Raw genomic sequence first — 19,434 nt, forward strand, 5'->3', positions numbered from 1 at the left:
GCTTGACCTACACGTGCATCTTCAGGCCCGTGTACCGAGCAGAGGCTCTGCTGGAGGCAGAGGACAAAGTCCTCTGCATGTGCTGCGTCCCCAGGAGACACGCGCACATACCAAGGTCGCCCGACGAAATTGTGACGCTGTCCAGAGCAGGCGATGAGGAAGCTGATCTTCAAATAACCAGCTGCAGTGGGGTCCTGCTTCCCCGCTCCCATCAGACAGCTTCTGACTGACAACCAACGTGTGGGTGCTCGGGGTATTTTCTCTCTTAGGTTTTAGACTAGTCTTTTCTTACATTGGGTTTGTAAAGAGGCCTCAATCCTGGTTCAAGATCCTGCTACGCTTTTAGCTTCGGCGTCAGCCATGACAAATTTTGAAGATCCATTTGTGGTTTTGCTGCCTTTTGGATGCATGTGCCGTCTCCAGCCCTTGGGACTCGTACTAAAAGCAAGCCCCCTCTGCTCTGCCCTACCTACACGCTGCTTTTGCATCTGCCTAGCTCGGCTTTTTTCATTCATCTTCTCTTTTCCTCTAAAACAGCCCCAGCCCGACATTTTGAAGAGGAGCAGGCAGCAAGGGAGATGTGATGCTGACATGTAGCTTCTCACCGACACAACATGCAAAGGTATCACGGTATTTTCAGCCAAGGATGAGCAAAGTCAAATTCATCTGCCCTGATGTTTAACCTCCTTTCAGTACTGTCCCTATGCAGAGAAAAAAAAAAAAAAAAAAAGTGCCTTTTCTTCATTTTTAAATCAAAATCGTCTGTCCCTGAGTCCTTGTTTCTAAAATAATTCCAGCCAGTGCTGAACCCACTCATGCCTGGGCAGCCCGAGTCAGCTCCTGCAATGGAAATCCCCTTTCCTTTTTCACTACTTCATTTTGTCCGCTCTGAAGTCACCTGCCTTCGGAAGATTCCCCTGAAATCCCCCAAATCTCAGCCCCCCCCTCCGGATCACCGCCGCCGCGCAATTACAAAGGTCCCCGGCCGCGGCACCGCTGGGCTGGAGAGGCTCTGGGTCACGGCCAGCCCGCTCGCCGAGGAGGAGGATGGCGAGCGGAGGGCTGGGAGGGATTTCTCGCTGATGATATTGTTACATTCTTTCCGAATCCTGGGAGTAAACAGACGCTCCAAATTTAGAAAGAACAGGACTGGAAAATTTAAACATTCCTTGAAGAATTGGTACAAAAGGGGGGTGGGGGGGCTGAAGATGATCTCACACGCGCTCCCGAGCCAGATGAAAAGCTTATGACTCGAGTTCAGAAAGCAAGTGAGGGGCCTGTTTCAGGTCGGGACGCGATATCGCAAGGATAAAGCTCCCCCCCGGCGCGTGAAACCGCAATGCAAAAGAGCCTCCGCCGGGCAAGGGGGGTCCCAGCCCCAGCAGCCCGGGCTGCAGGGACCACGGCCGCGGGCCACACGGCCACCCCGGCTGGCATACGGCCTCGGGCACGGGGGGGGGGGGAGCCCGGCCCCTCGGCCCCAGGACCGGGGGTAGGGGCAGGATGGGTGCCTGAGCATCACCTGGGCGAGCATCCCAAGCCCTCGGCTGTCGCTTTTAGCCACTGAATGAAGATCTCCCCACGCTCCGCTGCAGCTGGGCAAACGGAGTGGAGGTGGTGAAGCTCAGCACCCGGCAGCTCAGCACCGCGCTACGGCTCTGGCCGGGCTCCAATACAAGAGCTGGCATGCGGGAGCCATCAGGGAGCGATGGAGCCAGACCGCTGCTGCTGCTTCATAAACAGATAACGGCTGTTAATAAAAACCAAGCGGGGGTTTGCAAAGGGGAAGAAGAAGGGGGGAAAAAAATACCAAGTGAAAAAAAACAAAACAAAACAAAACGAAACAAAGCAAAAAAAAAAAAAAGGGAAAAAATAGCAAATAAAAAAAGCAAAAAAGCGAGCGTTTGTGCTGAAGTAAACAAAGGTTAAAGAACAGTCAGGCTCCTGCAGGAATAGCAAAGCTGGGCCGGGAGGGAGGGAGGGGGCATTACGTAATGCAGGAAAAATGTTGGCTCCATTCAGTTTTCCACCACTTCATGTGATGTCAGGAAAACCATATAAATCAACAGGCTTTCTGCTCCCACGGATGGAGGGCAGCAAGCAGCACTATTTATACTTACACAATTAAAAAAAAAAAAAAAAAAAATGAAAGGAAAAAAAGAAGAGAAGCCGATGATTTCCAAGACTGGGAATAATTGACTCAGTATTCCTCCTTCCCAGCCCCTCTGGAATTGCTGCTCCCGGGCTGTTAACCCTTGAGGGGTCCCTGCCGCCGCTCTTGCCAAGCCCAGCTCCCTTGTCCTCGCCCATCAGACTCCATCAGCCGCTTCAAATGTCTGAAGGACGATGGGCTGGAGGCGAGGAAGAGTGGCCAAGCGCAGCATTTGCACAAGATGAGGACATCGAGGCGGGATGCGCGTCGCATCCGCCGGGGCTGAGGAGAGCCAGGGAGCACGGAGGGGCTGCCTAGGGCTGCCACACTGGATTGGGGACCCCCAGGGTGGGGTTGCCTGAGGCGCTGGCATCTGTTTAGGGACAGGCTGAGATTTCAGGACAGGAGCCTAAGATTTCAGCAGCCCTTGCCAGCCCGACTCCCCGCTGGGGTCACAAGCCACATCTGCTGGGACATGGCATCGGTTGGGGCAGGACAAGATGCCTGAGCCCAGAGCGGACAGAACGAGGTGTTAAACCCCACCAAGGCGAGGGGTCAGAATCAGGCCCGGCCGCACATCACACCCCAGACCTCCCAAGCGCTGCGGAGCGGCCCCTAAAACAACCCTGCCGGCGCCCACGCCGTGGGCAGGAGGAGGCCGTGCCTGTTGGCAAGAGTGCCCAGCCTCCCCGGGACGTTCTCGGCGGTCACAATTTCCACGTGAAACGCTGCTGCCATGACCCAGTGTTCTACATTTTGGTTCCCGTTTTTCCCACCCGCTGGTGGCCCGCGTGTGCCACATCAGCCCGCGGCCCTGCGGCGCTTTTCCTTAGGGAGGTTTAAGCTTTGCTTGGCGCCCAGCACAGCCGCGCTCTTGCCCGGGGGGGGTCTGGGCCCAGGGGAATGGAAACGGCCACCCTGGAGACGGAGGGTGCTGTGCCCAAGCAGGGTGCAGGTTTGCTGGCGGAGGCTCAGGGGTGGCGATGCTGATGGCTGGGGGCGGGGGGGGGAGGCGGGGGTGGCACGCCACCACCCAGCATGGGACATGCCCTGCACGTGCACCGGTGCTACGGGGGTCCCCCAAACCTTCCCTCACTCTCCCAGGGAGAAGAAGGCTCCGGGGTTTTCAGGGCCACCTCACCCAGCCCCATCCCTGCTCCAGGTTTGCAGCCCAGAGCACAGCGCTGCCCCTCGCCCAGCCCTAGGAAAGCGGCGGCGGCGGGGGGGGGGGGGCGTGCCGGGGTTACAACCACGAAGGCTGTTTCCTGACCTGTCCCAGTGACTAAGCAGGTTCCTTCCCAGATAAGACCGAATCCACCTTCTCCTGCATCATGTGCCAGGCCGTGCCCTTGTTTATGCTGGGACGACCTTGGAGCGGCGGGCACGGCAGCTGGGGTGGGCCAGGGGCTGCGCAGCGAGCTCACGGCCACATCCTCCCACGCTGGCCTCAGCAGAGCTCCTGCAACCCAGGCCACGTTAAATTAGCTTTAACGGGATTTCGCGTAGTCCCTGCTCGCTTTTGAAACTCTCCAAACAGGGAGGTTTGCTCCCGCCATTCCTCTGCTTTGTTCTCCCCATCACAACGCAGCTGCTCTAATTCGGCAGCACTCACCCGTGCCTTGCTCAGGCAAGGCTCCCTGAATGCCACTTGCTTTTGCCACCTTCCCCATCACAACTAACCCTTCCCAGGGCCCGGCACGCTGCTGGGTTTGCGGGTACGGCTGCTCCCTCCATCCCTGGGATGCCCCGGCACACAGAGATCGGTACCCTCCACCTCAGCACCAAAGCAGTACGAGGGCGAGGATGGGCTTGGGGAGCAGAGATGACCCCCATCTCCGTGCTTTTGGCACTACCTAGGAGCCTGGCTGAGCTCAGCAGGACTGAGGGGCTGCGTGGGGCAGCACCTCCCCACCCCAGAAAGCTCAGAGGTGGGCAGCCAGGCAGGCAGGCGCCCGGCTGTCCCAGCCATGGGCCATTAAAGGCAGCTTTAACTCTCTCTTCAGCAGCTCGTTGCCTTTTTCTCCTCCTCTCTGCTGGGCCGGGGCGTTTCATTCATCGGCCGCCTGCCTCCCGTTTTGCTCTGTGGAAGGGCTGTAATTAGGGCAGCGTGTGCCTCCTCCTGCCTGGGCGCTCACACCCGGAGAGCATCATCTCCAGCAGACCCTGACTCACCCAGCGATGACCCTCTGCCCCTGCCTTCCTTCCCCGCCCCAGCACATCCACGGCTTTCCTCTCCTGCCTTCCCTTTAACAGCAGCGAGAGGGAGCAGAGCGCCCAAACTGGATCCGGCCCTTGGCACGTTCACCAGGATGGGGGAACGAAGGGCAGCTTTTGGGTGGCTGGATCCCTGCCACTACGACCCCCTCCGTACCCTCCTCTCTCATTCACCCTGGCTGGTGGGTTCAGTGGCGGGGAGCTGGACGGTACAAGGAGCGAACGCACACGGGGGCCCCAGCGACGCCCGCGTGGGTCAAGCCTCCTCGGTCCGTGTCCGGGCCTGCCCCCCGCCACCACAGCCACCAGTGGCCAGGGAAGTGGGTGCGGATGGACACGCGTGGCCACAGCTCCGTAACGCCAGACTACGGGCACGAGCGCCAGGTGAAGCGGTAACCCAGGGCTCCTACCTGTGAGGATGGAGACGCTGTGGAAACAGCTGTCCAGCTTGCCCAGGAGGATGGAGAGGAAGCTGTCGGCAGCCAAGCCGGTCACGTCCCGCGTGCTCTGGTCGTAGACCACCACGTCCTGGTGCTCCTCCGCCTCCACCTGCAGGGAAACGGCGAAAAACGGGTGTCAGAGAAACAGGCTGAGCGCTGAGGACGCTGCTGCTCACACCGCCACGGGAAGCAAAGTGGAATTTAGTGGTCACACAAGCAGGAGACCCCAGCTCCAGGCCGTCCCCACGAGCTGCCTTCGCTCACCAAATGAAGGGTCCAGCCAGGCCGGGGCTCTGCTCCACGGCTACAAGCGAGTGTGTCAGTACAGACGCCCATGAGAGCGGCCCCACCGACTCCCAGTGCTTTTGAGCACCCTACCCAAAACAGGGTCACTCCTCCCCATCGCCCACCCTCAGCTTGCCATTGCTTAACTGCATCCCAGAAGTCGCCGCGACTTATTCCACCACCTCCTCCCCACCCAACCTTTGCCCTCAGATCCAACTCTGGAGCCTGGCTGGTGTCACGGGGATTCGGGGGGGGTGGGTGGGGGGGTGGTTCTGCAGGCAGGGGTGCTCCCAGCCACATCCCTTACGCTGCGGCTGGAGCGAGCGGGACTGGAGCAACAGCTCTTCGGGGCTCAGCCTGGAGACACTGTGCCCAGCACAGTAACACCTCTGGAAGCTCAACCCAAACCTGCAGATCACCCCTGAGGGCTGAAGGAGAGGGAAAATATCTTCTTCAGCTCGGAGGGTGTTCAGGGGGACGCTCTTCCTTTTGTAACGTGTGGAGGGGCTTGCGCCCTGCAGAGATGTGCTGGGGAGAGGGAAGGAGCTCCCGGGCTGCTCTCTTGTGACTTTACATGTCCCAAGCAGCACCCAGCGCTGCCGCCCACCGCTGCAGGGTCTCTGGGGTGCGTGAGACGGTGGGGTACCCCTCAAGCAGGCAGGAGTCCCCCACGCCTGGTGATGGCTGGATTGCAGCGCGAGGGCTCCAGGAGCAGCCGGCCGTTTCTACACCTACCCGAAGGTCCGTGCATTAAAAGAAGATAAAAGGCACGGCTCAGCGCATCTGCTGAATAGCCGGGCGGATGGCAGACGCCTGCCTTGCGAGCGCCTGCCCTCCCAGCCGGCGGGGTAAGGCACATCCATCACGCCGTGGGAGGAGGAGGAGGCGGCAGCAGGCAGGGGAGGAAGGTCTGCGCCACCAAGCCGCTCTCTCCTCCGGCTTGTGTTGGAGCTTCCCATCACCCACCCCCTGCCCGGCCCTCTCCAAAATCTCTTTAGGAGACCACTGGAACTAGGAACCACTCACGGACACCCGCCTCCTTTTGCTGTCTCACTGCCGTGCCCTACGTTACCACCGGTGTAGATTTGCTCAGGGTTTCTGTCGATATTAATGCTGCTTTCACACCCTGCTGCAGGTGCTTCCCTGCTCGGCAACGTGAGCGCCATCCAAATAAAACTGCAGGGTGCACTGATTTAGCTGAGCTCATCACATCTCCTCGCCGCAGTGGAAGGACGGCCCCGCACCGACAGAAATCCCCGCCGGGGCACCACTCACAGCTCTGCACTAGGAAGGTGGGGGGCTCAAAGGAGCCGCCTGTCCCCACCCCGGCACCAGGCACTGGAGAGCAAAACTGGCCCCACAGGTCAGTGGGATAACGGGAGGGATGAAAAGGCAGCGGCAGGATGAGAGAGGAGAGAAAAGCACATGGGAATTTTAAAATAAGGCACCGAAAAATGACCAAAGCCACCTGGGGGTAAGCCAGCTGAGGATTTACCCCAGCATCTCTTCCTCAGCCACCCCTGAAGCAGGACTTTCGCGGGAGGCCATCCCAAGCACATCCAGAGGAAAACACGGTAGCTGCCGAGCCAGCTTGGAGCCGGGAGCCTTCCAATCCTTAGCGGGGCCACTGTCCCTTCAAGCACACCATTTAGCACATCCCCAAAACCCAGTCCCCAGCCTGAAGCCCTACGCCAGCGAAAGCATCTCCCCCGAAAGCAGGATGGGGCAGGGGCTCGTTCCAGCTATGTGGTCCAGGCTGGGGTGGCTGCAGGGGAGATACCAGCTCTGGCCGAGCAGAATTATCCCACAATAGGATTTAGTGTTCCCTCCACACGGAGAGGCTTTGTTTGGGCAATTACGGCAGGGTTGCTGAGCGACGGCAGAGATGTACGACACGGTTTACATCTTATTAAAGTTATAAGGTTTCATTCAATGTAAATGCCAAACAAGCAGTGGCCTCGCATGGCCCGGCTGCAGAAAATAAAAACCCAGCTTGCTGGGGCGAGGATGCCTTCAGGATGGTCCTGAGTAGCCCTCGTGGAGCACACAAGGAGCCCGCACCAGCATCCCGGCTCCTCGCCACAAAGGGAAATGAGAGGGAAGTGTTTAATCCGGTCCGTGGGTCTTCCATTAACCTCACACACTCCTGATACGCAGGGGAAGGCACAGCCCCACCTCTGGCCTTAAACATACAGGGCAGAGGGAGGGGGGGGGTAACGCTGAAAAGATGCTCAGGGCCAGATTCCTGCCTCCGCCAAGTGCTGGGGTAGGGCAGGGGCACGGCTGACAGCAGGAGTCCCTCCGGGGAGCAGCACCTCCGTGGTGGGAGCTCTCCCATGGGGGTTGCCCATCACCCCAAAACTGCTGAAGTAACCAAATCCTCAGGCATCACCCTCCAGAAAGGCTCCCCAAATCCAGCCAGCGAGGGCCAGCGGGGCCAAGGCACAGCGAGTCCTTTGGCCCCACCCAGATGTTGAGCGGGGCTTGCAAACCCGTGCAAGCCTTTGAAAAGCTGCTGGCCCACGCCAGCGCTGCAAGTGCCCCGGGGCACCTCCCCAGGGACAAACCACTTCCCTGCCAACATCTGGGCTGGGCGGGATGGCCAGCCTGGAGCAGGGACCACCTGGGAACAGCTCCACCAAACCCCAGGCGAGACCAGCCACTGCCTTCACGCCAAGCCCAGTGCTCCCCATCACCCTCCCCAGCTCTGGCTGGAGGTAACTCCCTTATGGGCATTTGGTCCTGGGTGCTTCAACGCAGCACGGGTCCCCCTCTCCGCCTCTCCCCGGCTGCCAAGCAGGGATGATGATGCTCTACAGGTGATCTGGGCTAAGATAAGAGCGAGCTACTCTTATTATCCCAATTACTACTGACATCTCCATCACATATTGTTTCAAAACACAGTGAATCACCCCACTGAAATAACAGGGCTTCCATCAACATACAGAGCAGCCAAGCACACGGCTCAAAAATAAGCCCCAGCTTTCCCTCAAGCAAAACAGCTGCTTGCAGAGCCATGCTCCTAACGCAAATAAATAAATATTCCCACTGCCCGAAGAGACCCTTGTTGTGCTTCAAACCATGGCTATAGCTGCTCTGGAGATAGCTGCATTTCAGGAAGCGAGAAGAGGTCGAGAGGTGGAAAGTCTTTCCAGAGGGATCTTGAAGAAGTGAAATTTTCAACATTTCCCTCAAGAAACGCTAGTGAAAACCCCAAGCAGGAATTTCCCATAACCTCTGCCCCTGAAACTGCACCGAGGAGCTGAATTATTCCGGTTGTTATTGGAATTTATTATTGGGAGAATTTATTATTGTTAGCATTGGGAGAAGGGTTCAAAACCAAAACCAGAGCAGCACATTGGTATCATTTTTGTCTGGAGGCAGACTACTGCTAATTGGGAAATGGATTGCTGCTGCAGTTTTTCCCAGCTCGGGCACCACGAGAAGATGGAGCACCATGGGGCTCGGCGAGAGGTGGCTTAGCTATGCCCATGATTTCATTTCACTGAAAAAAGAAAGGGATTTCTATTTTCTCCTTTTCTTCTTCCCTACACAACGGTCCTTTCCTTTCCTCGCACCAAAAAAAGTCAGGAGCTGCTGTTGTCCCACAGCATCGCTCCAAACCGCAGCATCCAGAAGCGTCGTTAATGGCACCCTTCCTTAGCAGCGGTACGGAAACGAGGGGTGCGAGCACTGGGAAAAGCAAATTAGACAAAGGCTCTCATCCCCCCTGCCTGCACGCAGGCAGGAGGAGCAGAGGGGAGAACCAGAGGGGGTTGCCCAAAAGCTTTGCTCTCTATCAGCCCCTGCCTCCCTCCCCAAAAGGCGACCGTCGCCCGGGGCATCGCCGAGCCGGGATGCGCAGGTCGAGCTCTCTTTGCACGGGGCTGGTGAGGAGGAGCAGGATGAGGTGGGGGGCTCAGAGATGCCCCTTCCCAGCCCGGGCAGCCCCGCGTCGCTGCGGGCTGCCTTTGTCTCGGCAGCCCCGGCCGGCCGGGAGCAGGAAACAGGAGGAGGGCGGGAGGCCCGTCAGGAGGAATAATGGGGCCGGACAATCGCTCCACTGATGTCACCCTTCCTGCCATCTGCTCCCAACGCCAGCCGTGCCCCCCCTGCTTCGCCCCACCGCCTCCCCCAGCCCCGGTGTGGGGAGCCAGGGGCAGAGCAGGGCCGGCGCTGGCAGGTGGAGGCAGGGAGACGATGCGGGGTAACGGAGCTCTAAACCAGCTTTCAGCATCCCCCCGCTCTGAGGGTCTGTGCACCTCGAGGCAGCAGACCGTATTGACCTCTGGGGGTCCTCCCAAAATACATCCACAACCCGAGTGGCTGAAATCGGAGGCGTGGAGGGGGGGGAAGGTGAAAGAGGCGGAGGAGGTTTTCATCTCCCCAGACTGCAAACTCGCAGGTTGCATGCATATAAAAAGGCTTGGACACCCCAAGCCACGGCTACCACGCCTGCTTTATGCCAGATGAGGATATGGCTGCGACCCCCCCCCCCCCCCGGGTCCCCCGCTCCAGCTTCCCAGGGCAAGTGGCTTAACCTCACAAGGGTGCCCTGAAGCTTAATTAATTCCCGGGCTGCACACGCTGGGAGAGCCGCGCACCGGCGGCGAGTGCGGCAGGGGCTGCGCAGAGCGGGGGCACGCTGCCTCCCGCCCGGGCGGTGTGTCGGGAGAGATTTCAGCCGTACCGAAAAGAAAAGGCAAGGAAAGGGAAAAAGCCGTGAATTAAAGACGGTGGCAACGCCTCTCCTCCGCCCCCCCCCCCCCCAGCATCCCTGGTGATAATCAGGTCCCCGGCCGGTACCCGGACCGTTAAGCAACGCTCCAGGAGCGGGGAGGAGGCGATTGCTCCTTCTATGGGGACAGAGCGGGGACGGCAGGATGGACCAGCCGACCCTTTCGGGAGCCACTGCTCCTCTGCGGCTGACGAGCCGCAGGTTTGCAGGCGGACGGCATCCGCTGACGTTAACTCTTCCACGCTTCCCCCCTTCCCCATCATTCTCCTCTTCTTCCTCCCCTTTGCGCATCGCTTCTGCTGCTGCCGCCGCCGCTCCACGTGACGGCGGCCACTGCAGAGGTGACCCTCGCCGGGAGGAAGGCTGCCGCGCCGCGCTCCTCCTAGCTTGCGGGGGAAAAAAAAAACCCTGATTATTCTGCTTTATTCTCTGGGGGATTTAAGAGCCGCTAAAGCCGTTCAGGAATCAGGCTCTGCAATCTCCTCCAAATCGCCCAGCCCGGAGCATCACCGCAGCAGATTGGCGTGAGGCCGGCCCCCCCCCCCCCGCTCCCCACCGCGCTGCGAGTCCCCTTGATCCCGGCGGGGTGATGTCACCGGCAGCCAATGCGGACAGCGGTGGCTTCGCGGGGCGGGGGACACGCCGCAGATGGCTCCAGCTGGGCCCAGCATTTGATTAATCGCCTGAATTACCCTCGCTTTGCCATAAAACTACAAGGCGGGAGGGGGGAAATGGTAAAAGCGAGCCGGCGGGAGGGCGGGCTGCGGCGGCAAAGCACCCTCCAGCAGCACCTCGGCGGAGGGCAGGACCTGGCCTACGGCACCGGGGCTCCAGCCCAGCTCCGTGGCTCAGCGCCACCTCTATTATTTAACCAGGAGCGATAGAGAGAAGAGCCTGGGAGAGATAATATGCCATGACACCGGATAAGAGCTTCTGGCGTCACAGGGGAGGAGGATTACATGTCCCTGAATGGAGTTAGAGATGACAGAGGGGAGGGGAAGAGTTTTTAGCAGGGGATTAAGTTTACAGCTCCAGGAAGGCTTTGGAGGGTTGTCCGCTGGTGTAGCACAAGTCCTAAGGCTGATATACCTGTTAGACTTGCCTGGAGAGGGCTCCCGGAGCAGGGAGCCACGTCACCAGGGTGGGGGTGACAAACAGGTCCCCAGGGACAGCCCTGTTCATGCTCCAGTGCTCCCAAGAGTGCCAGAGAGATGCCGGCAGATACCGGGGTCAAGGGATGGAGGGAGGAGGACGCACAGACCAGGCACAGACGGGCCCTCAGGCCCCATCCCACCCCCACCCCTGCCCCTTTCTACTAGGGAAGGGGGTGCAGGCGTCCACCAGGAACGGGGAGGGCCAGATCCCCTACCTTCATCTTGGAGGCGGGCTGGATGAGCTCCGTGATGGAGACCTTGTCCTGCTGGAGCCTCCTCTTGACGAGCTTGGAACAGCAGATGTTGACGGAGCTGAGGACGTGCCAGGAGTTGTACTCCACGAAGGAGCGGCTGTCAATGACCAGGGTGCCCTCCGCTCCGTTCCTCAGAAGGGTGGCCAGCTTCTTCGGGTCCATCACCTTGCGTGGGAGCCTGTCCCCAGCCATAACGGGCCCGTCCCCTCTATGGCGAGCGGGGGGGACAAGGGGCGGAAGGGCAAGGCAGGGCCGCCAGCACCCGTCTCCCCGAGGGGAATGAGCGAGGGGGTAAGAGGTGAGCAGGGCAGCACCCGTCCTGGTCTCCTCACGCTGCTAACACCCAGGATGCCAACTCATTGTGCTGAACCTGGAGGGAGGAAAGGAGAAGACAACCGGTCAGCTGGGTAGGACACAACATTCACCTTGGGCCAAGTCCCCGAGGGCTTGGCCTTCAGAAGAGTGTAAGAGTGCAACAAGCCACACTTTTTAGGTACGTTCTCCCAGCCCACGGGCATCTGTGGCTCCAGAGCTGCCCAAGCCAGAGGTTTTCTCTGTGTATTTAATAGCCCCCAGCAGAGCTTCCTTCCATGAATGTGTCTAATTGCTTTCTGAAGCCATGTCAGCTTTTAACAGGCACAGTGGCCAGTGGCAGGGAGTGGAACCATTTTCTAGCTACGGTGAAGAAGTCCTTCCCCTGGTTTGCTCTAAATCAGCTAACTGATGGCTCCCCTGGTGACCCTTACCACTTGCACTGGAAGAGGCCACACGTGCCCATTCCCTAATCACCTTTCCCATGGCTCTCACCACATTCAGATCTCGTTTAGGAGCCTTTCAGGTCAGAGCATCTACAGAGCCGTCTGTTGCACAGATGCCTTTTGCCACTCCGGCCACCCCAGCCCCGACACGCCGTGTCTGAGAGGCAGGCACACCAGGGACCTGCATGGGGCAAGCCGTCTCCTTCTTTCCCTGTTCCCAGCCCAACAGCTCCTCGCCCTCCACTTGCTTCTTCCGACCCCAGCCGAGCCCAGAGCTAACGGTTTCACAGAAGCAGCTTAGCTCAGCTTTAAGATTTTGCTGCCACAGGGCAATAGGTATTTCGGGGCCCATCAGACACACCACCAAATCAGGTTTACTCACCCACATCCATCACTTCACACTGAATTTCACCTGCCTTTTTATCAGAGCCTGCTCATGGGTATCTTGCCAGCTTGCCTCCTGGCAAGTCAAGAGAAGATGACCTCTCTTGCAAGCCAAGAAGTCGAGTTGACCTTCGCTCCTGCCTTCAAGAAACAGGCGAGGCATTAGGGCAGAGGCCCTGGGAAGCTGTACTTGGACTGAGATGGCCCCAAAGCCGTTACTGCTTTCCAGCATCTAACTTGCACAGAGGGTGAAAGGGGGGCACATATCTGGGCTCCATCTTAGGAGCTGAGGAGGGCTGAGCCTGGTGCTCTCTGAAGGGCTACCAGAAGAACAAGCTTCCTCCATGCCCAGCCCATGGGGTCTGCAAGAGCAACGGGCAGGCTGGGGGGCGTTCAGCTCAGGCTGCCTTCTTAGGTTTTAATGGCACACATCATTGCAGGCATGTTTTAATGGCATTAGGTTTTAATGCCACTGCAGTCATTCAGAAAATAAGCCTGGGCTACTATCAGGCTCCTCTTGTTCCTGCCAGACGGTGTTTTAGAGAGAACCCACAAGCTGTTCCATAGAAGCTTTAATGCATCTGAATTAGGAGCACTGTGAGTACCATGCCTGAAAAGGCCAGCGTAAAGATTTTCATTGATTTCTGCAGGGCCAGGATTTGGTCCATGGACTAGAGGAGGCTTATGAGTCACCCTGATCCGAGTAAGCCAGCAGTTCTTGGAAGCTTCTACACCCGAAGCCCCTGCGGCACGGGCACCTACTGCTCAAGGCGCAGGAGAGATGCTTCAGTAGGACACGGTACTGGGTGAAATGACAGAGACCAGTCACCAAATCTGCAGGACACAGCCAGCTTGCGGGAAAAGGATGGAAAGCCACAGGATAGGAGGACAGGGGTTCCAGCATTTGCCCTGGCTCATGGCTCCGGGCACTGACAGCCCCAACTTCCCCAGGCTACCAGACCTGCCTCCCAAAGCTGGGGGTAGATGTCCCAGGCTTCAGCCTCAGGACCCAAACTCCCAATACAAGGCCAAAATAGGATGTGCAACCCTCCCCTGCCACTGTATCGCACCACTGATGCCTCTGCCAATGTATTAATTCAAATTGGGGGGGGCGGGGAAAAAAATCCCCTAAAAGCTGCAATAGTGATGGCCCCTCCTGGCACAAAGCATCCCGGCAGTCCCGCGGCACTACGGCATCGCTGTCCCCGGCCCCACGGCGAGCTTGCATCGCTCTGCGGTTCCTCGCGGAGACCCCAATTAGAGCTGCCCCCTCGGCGGGCGGCTGGCGGTCCCCCCGCCGCAGGAACCCCGCTCCCCCCGCCTCCCCCCAGCACTCCTCCAGGGGGGCTTAAAAATTGAAACAGTTCTAATTAGGGGGTCTGAGGGGGAGCGAGGCTGGCTCCTGCTGGGATATGACACACCTCATTACGTCGCTACCGCCTTGCCAGAAGACCCCCTGCTGTACCTTGGCTATAGAGCCAGGGCACTCAGAAAGGATGCAAATTAGCCAGCTTTTCCCCTTCGTCTTCCTTTCACACCCCACTCCCCAAAACGCTTTCTGCCTCCCTTCCCCATCAGGACACCAGGCTGTGTATTCTTCTCGGCTCTTCCAATTACATCCAAGAAATAAAAAGGGAATGGAGAGAGTCAACAGACAAAAAAGATGGGGATAATACTGCGGCAGAGGGATGAGAGTGAAAGACTGAAGTGGGAAGAAGGAGCGATCCAACTCGGGGGGGACACATTGCACAGTACTGCCGGAGATAACATGGTACCTGCTCTCCAGATAATGCGCAAGGGGTAAACTTTGGGTGTCTCAGTCACAAACAGAAAGGTCTGGGAAAGATAACAGATCCTCGATCGCCTAACCGCTCTGAGAAACCTGTTCAGAAGGGGCCTTCCATGCATGAAGTTCTGGCAGATGACCGGGAGCTTGGGTGGAAGAGACCGGAGAAGACAGATGAGGAGGTTTCCCAGCTCAGCTAATAGCCGCCCTCCTGCAGAACCACCGGATAAATGTCTGCTCCAGAACGCCCGGGTGGACCTGGTGGCAGACACGTGTGACACATCAGCCAGGTCCCACTCCCAGCTCCACCCAAAAGATGTGGGGGAAGGCAGGGCAACGTTGGTCCGTTCTGCCCCTCTTTCTGGGAGCCTTTCGGGGGGATGGAGATGACCGACTGAGCGCAGTCACAGGGAGCTGTAACCTTGGCATTAGACCCGAGACACAGGGACTTCTCAAAAAGTACATCCAGCCAGGTCAAAGGCAGGTGAGCCACTTCTCTACCAGCAACCACAGGACATTTTGAAGCCAGATTGAGGGGTGGTAGGTTTACTCCCAGCTAACGGGTACCCCAGGTACCAGCAGAGGCTACGAGAGCTTCACAGTACCTCACAGGCTGTGTGTGAGATTGTCTCAGAGAAGAACGAGCTCTAACACCTCCGTACCTGGGAAGGCTACCAGAGAAGGAAGGAAGATGTCTTTCTGCTTCTGCTCAGATGGATGAAAAGGAAAACTGAAGAAACAGGCATAGCCATGGAGCACTGCTGAAGTAAGAGATCCTCTCCCCATGGTGACAGGAGACCAGGGGAAAAGGTTAACCTGGAACCTAAATTAGGGTTTCAGAAACATAGCTGGGTCCCTCTCTTATCAGTTTATTAAAGCCATCTTAAGCTTCTTGAGTTCTCCTGAAGAACATTACCATAATCCTTTAATCCCACCTCTCCCCGGAGTGCCTGTAATGAGGAGATGGGCGCACGGCTTAGCTGAATGGGGACAGCCAAGCAGGAGAGGCCACACTGCAGCCAAGGGACAGAAAGACGGGCAGAGCTCAGCACACAGGCCGGGCCAACCGCCCGCTCATTGGGACTCTGTCCCCAGTGTCACCTCCACGGACGTGCGTGTCAGGTGAGGGGTGCTGGCCAGACGAGTCACGAGCGTGACAGAGACGTGCCGTGGCAAGCTGGGCTGAGGCTGAGCGTTCAACCCGGCTGTGACCCTCTTCTGGTCAGGCCGGGCAAGAGAGCAAGAAAACCCGAAACGCACCCCAGCCTGAGTCTATCCGTGTGGCACGACGGATCACGGGAACTCATCCCCGTGCTGGCCCAGCACAGGTCACTGAGGTGGAGGCCACTTCCCTCAATTTCTCACCTTGCACAAGGCACCCAGTTGAGTGACGTGGTACGGGAAGGGCGCAGATCTGGTTTCTCTTGTACCGGGGCCATCAACTGGAAGGCCAGCATCTCTCTGTAGCGACCATAAACCTCGCTAACCGGCATGTCCACTCTCTGCACCAAGCTAGCTGTTGTGCCCTGGAGAGCTCTGCCCCCGACACACGGTCCAGGTGAGGAGATGCTCCCCTCGCTGCCTCGGGCAGGCCAGCTTTGCTGCGGGAAGCAGCTCTGGCCCCATAAACACATTTCTCACGTAAGTGAGACTGGATCTACAGCACGCTCCCTGTGATGCTCATCCCAGGAGCACGCTCTTCTGGTGGCATCTCCACCTTCAGTTTACCAAGGGATAAGAGCACCACAGAGGAACGCCTGCTTGTTTGTCCCCAGTAACCCACGAAAGCAGCCATTCCCAAAGAACTGCCAACTCCACCGGGACCCAGCAGCGCTGAGCTAAGTGATCTGGCTTTTCCCCCTTCAGCCCACCTGAGGAAATACCCATGCCCTCGGAGCCCTGCGGCGAGATGCTGCCAGGCCAGGGCTCCTCCATCCTCCCAGGTCAGCGCTGCCACCAGCTCCAGGCTTACCACTGGGGCGCTGGCAGGACCCCACTGGCCCCCACCTCTCCAGACACTTATTAAGATGTAAAATGTGGCCCTTTTGCCAAGCCCTCCACCCTTTTTTTCCTCCCCATCCCCTCATTTCTTTCAAGTGCTTCGGCACTTAGCGAACTCCCCTCAGCAGGCTCATGCTGTTTGAGGGATTCCTAAATCACAGGCCTATTACTAATTATTATTATTTTGCAGCAGCAATCAGGGACGCGGGGCTCATTAACAAGTTAGCACCTCTGGTTTCCCTGGAAACCCGCAGCTGCCAGGCAACGGCTGCGTCTCTGGCCCGAGGCGATGCTACTGCAGCGCCTTTGGCTCACGCCCGGAAAGATGCTCGGGTCCTGCACGGGTTGATGAACCCAGCTTAGCAAACGGGATGGGGTGAGGAAACTCCGGGATGTGTCCCCCTGCTCCACCCCATCTGCTGTGAACCTCAGCCCATCTACCGATCCCCTCCCGCCACGCACAGCATCATAAACTGCGTACCGGCTTCTCCCTCCCAGCGAGAGATGCAGGCTTTCTCCAAGGGCGAGGAATTTGGAGCACTAATGATCCCCCAGGGTGGCAGTGGGACAAAGCTGTCAGGTGCCTGCAGTAGCTGCTTTGGAGGTGATGTAACCGCTGATGATTTCTTAGCAGCTACTCAAGGTCCCTTTAAAAGGCAGCACAAAAGATTTCTCTGCTTGGCGATGGAAAAATGGAGTAGCCTTTTTCTTTTGCTCCTTAAAATGAGCTGGGAAACACCACTAACCACATTCACTAACCCAGACGCAGAGCCTGCTCATCCACCTTTCCCTGGTGAATCTCAAGGACGGGGAGGAACGACACCTCCAGAGCCCCAGCGGGAAGAAGATGTGGGGGAGATGGCAATGCGGTCCCCTGCCCTGCCCTAACCCCCCCGAGACCCACAGGGGGTTTTCCCAGGGCAGACAGAGGGCTGACCCCCCAGCCTCATCCAGGCTGATCTCACATCCCCATCTCGGCTCCCTACACACGCCACAGGCATCCCCCCCCTCCCCGGGGATGACAGCCCCAGCGCACCCCCTCCATGCCGGGAGGGCTTTGGGAAGGGGGAAAGGGGCAGGCAGCCTCCCCGTCTTCCCACAGCACATCGCCGGGAGGCAGCCACTGCACTTTTGCCAGGGTTTCAGGCCCAGCTGCTTGCTGATCTCATGATTTTTTTTTTTATTTTATTTCCCCTCCTCCTTTTATGCCGCAGTCTCCTTTCAATTCCCGTAGGCTGGAAGCAGCACGATGGGGAGCCCTGCAAGGAGCTGCACGTGCCCGAGCAGCACCCGCTCGCCTCCCATGTCCCCTCTGCACCTGCAACCCTCGGTCTAGAAGGTGTTTTCCACTGGATGACGCGGCTGAAGGACCAGGGTGTTCTTCAGCAAAGATCCAGGTGGTGCATTCACAGGGGACGAGGGACACGGCCCGGAGGCGCGTGGCGGGGGGGGTGGTCAGCCTCGGGGGCTGCCCACGCTCCAGCCACAGATGGGAACACAGGGATTTGAAAGGGGACAAGTCATACCCAGCTTCGGGGGCGTCTTTGCCATGCACCCCTCACCCCAGAAGGCAGACCGGCTCTTCTGGCTGCAGTTGAGCCGAGAGAAGGGGGTCCCTCATCCCCTCCCACCACCTGATGCTGTGCCAGCAGCTTCGGATGGGCTATGACTGCAAATGCAATCGCCTACCAGCCTGCTTCCACCAAAGAGACAGACCCAGGTGCATTTAAGGATTTGCAGACTGGCCATTCCCAGAAAACTTTCTGACTGCAGCTGTGGTGGTCAGTCTGGAGATCCGGTCAGGAAAAGCCGATGGGGACAGCAGGGAAGGGAATTGGGCCAGAGTCTAGACGACAAGGCCAGTATCTCCTCCTCTTAGACTTATGCTTTTAACATGATTGATTCAGTTTTCCCCGTTAGTAGAAATACAAGCTTTCATTTTAAAGCCTACAAAAGCCAAGACCAAAGGTTATCCGTGACCAGCCAGCCATTTAATCGCTGCCTTTGCCCAGGCTGAGGATGGAGCTCCCAAGCACGCTGCTTTCTAATACCAAAGTTATCCCATTTCCATCCTCACCTTGCCAAGCCGAGAGCTGGCCAGGCTCTCAGAGCTAAAGGCACCTTCTGCTTTGAGCAGCTTGGCACACATCACAGAGGACATGTCACACTGGAGAAGGGAAATTTAGTCCCAGTGATGCTTCAAGGACCCTTGCTGCCTACTGCCCGATATCCCCCCTCATCTGGTGCATGACCCCATGAGCCCAGCAGGCTTATCTTGGGGATCTCCAGTAGCTTGTTTGCCTTTTTGCAACAAGAGCAGACAGAGGCAGCCCAGAAAGGTATGCAGTTAGATACTTCTGCAGGGCTGGTCTGATTCTCCTGTCCTAGGACACCAGACACCATAAATACCCGTTGGGTGCATCTGCAGTCTCCTGGAGAAAGGGTCTCCAGGACCTGCGTACTATCTTCCCACAACACCTACATGCTAAGTGAAAGAAAGCACAGGATTAAGCCGTGGTTCTTCAAGGCTGCAGATAAACACGCCAGCATTTCACTTCTTAAGGACAATCCCAAGCGACCCGAGTTTGTCCCTCTCAGCAGGGCGCCAGGTAACAGTCACGGGTGAGGCCAAGGCTGGTGAAGCAAGCACCTCGCAAACACAGGGACCCGGCGCAGCGTCGCTAGTCCCCCAGATTTAAGGGACAAACAGGACCCCTGGCCTCCCTGAAGAGCAGCGTTGCTGCCTCCCGGCGGGCTTTATGCAGTTTCTGACACCAGCGGGGGCAAACCGAGGCGCAGATCCCAGCCATCAGAGGCCAGTGTCCACAGTAACGCCGCCCGCTGAAACTCTGGCCCTCCTCAGGAGACCCAGAACTCAACTCAAATGCAAGGGGTTACGCTGGTTTTCCATGGGATGAGACACTCCTCAGGGCAGTAAATACATTCCGCAAGACTTTTCTGACCCGGTTCAAGGCTTGCTGAATTTCCTATATGCACACAATAGCCAAATTGCTCACAGGTTGGGGATGAATTAGCACTTGTCAGCTCAAGCTCTACCTCTTAACACAGCCCCAGTGAGGAGGCACCAACTCTGGGTTTCAGAGGATTACCTTTATCTAGAAAAAACAGACAAGACAGGCAAAGCCCAAGCTGAAGTTCCTGCCCCACTCTCTCCTTTCCCCTTGGGGGGGCTGTGATTCATTACCAACTGGTTTTGTCCTGTTAATCTGAGGTGACATGGGGGTCAAACAAAGTGTTTTGCGGCTCT

The 19,434-nt window shown here is 57.9% G+C and overlaps 1 protein-coding gene across 7 annotated transcripts in view; it reads right to left on the reverse strand.

Moving 5' to 3' along the window:
* DUSP8 (dual specificity phosphatase 8) overlaps positions 1–19,434 on the reverse strand; it is a 42,175-nt gene that overhangs the window by 15,778 nt on the left and 6,963 nt on the right. For all 7 annotated transcript variants that reach the window (XM_042785133.1, XM_042785134.1, XM_042785137.1 and 4 more), the window contains exons 2-3: positions 11,199–11,607; positions 4,777–4,915 (exon numbers count right to left, since the gene is read on the reverse strand). In XM_042785133.1, coding sequence (XP_042641067.1) covers positions 4,777–4,915; positions 11,199–11,429 — 370 coding nt within the window. In that variant the 5' untranslated portion in view covers positions 11,430–11,607. The remainder of the gene's footprint in view (positions 1–4,776; positions 4,916–11,198; positions 11,608–19,434) is intronic.

Source organism: Tyto alba, unplaced genomic scaffold, assembly GCF_018691265.1.
Source record: "Tyto alba isolate M040663 unplaced genomic scaffold, T.alba_DEE_v4.0 Super-Scaffold_8, whole genome shotgun sequence".
Taxonomy (NCBI): Eukaryota; Metazoa; Chordata; class Aves; order Strigiformes; family Tytonidae; genus Tyto; species Tyto alba.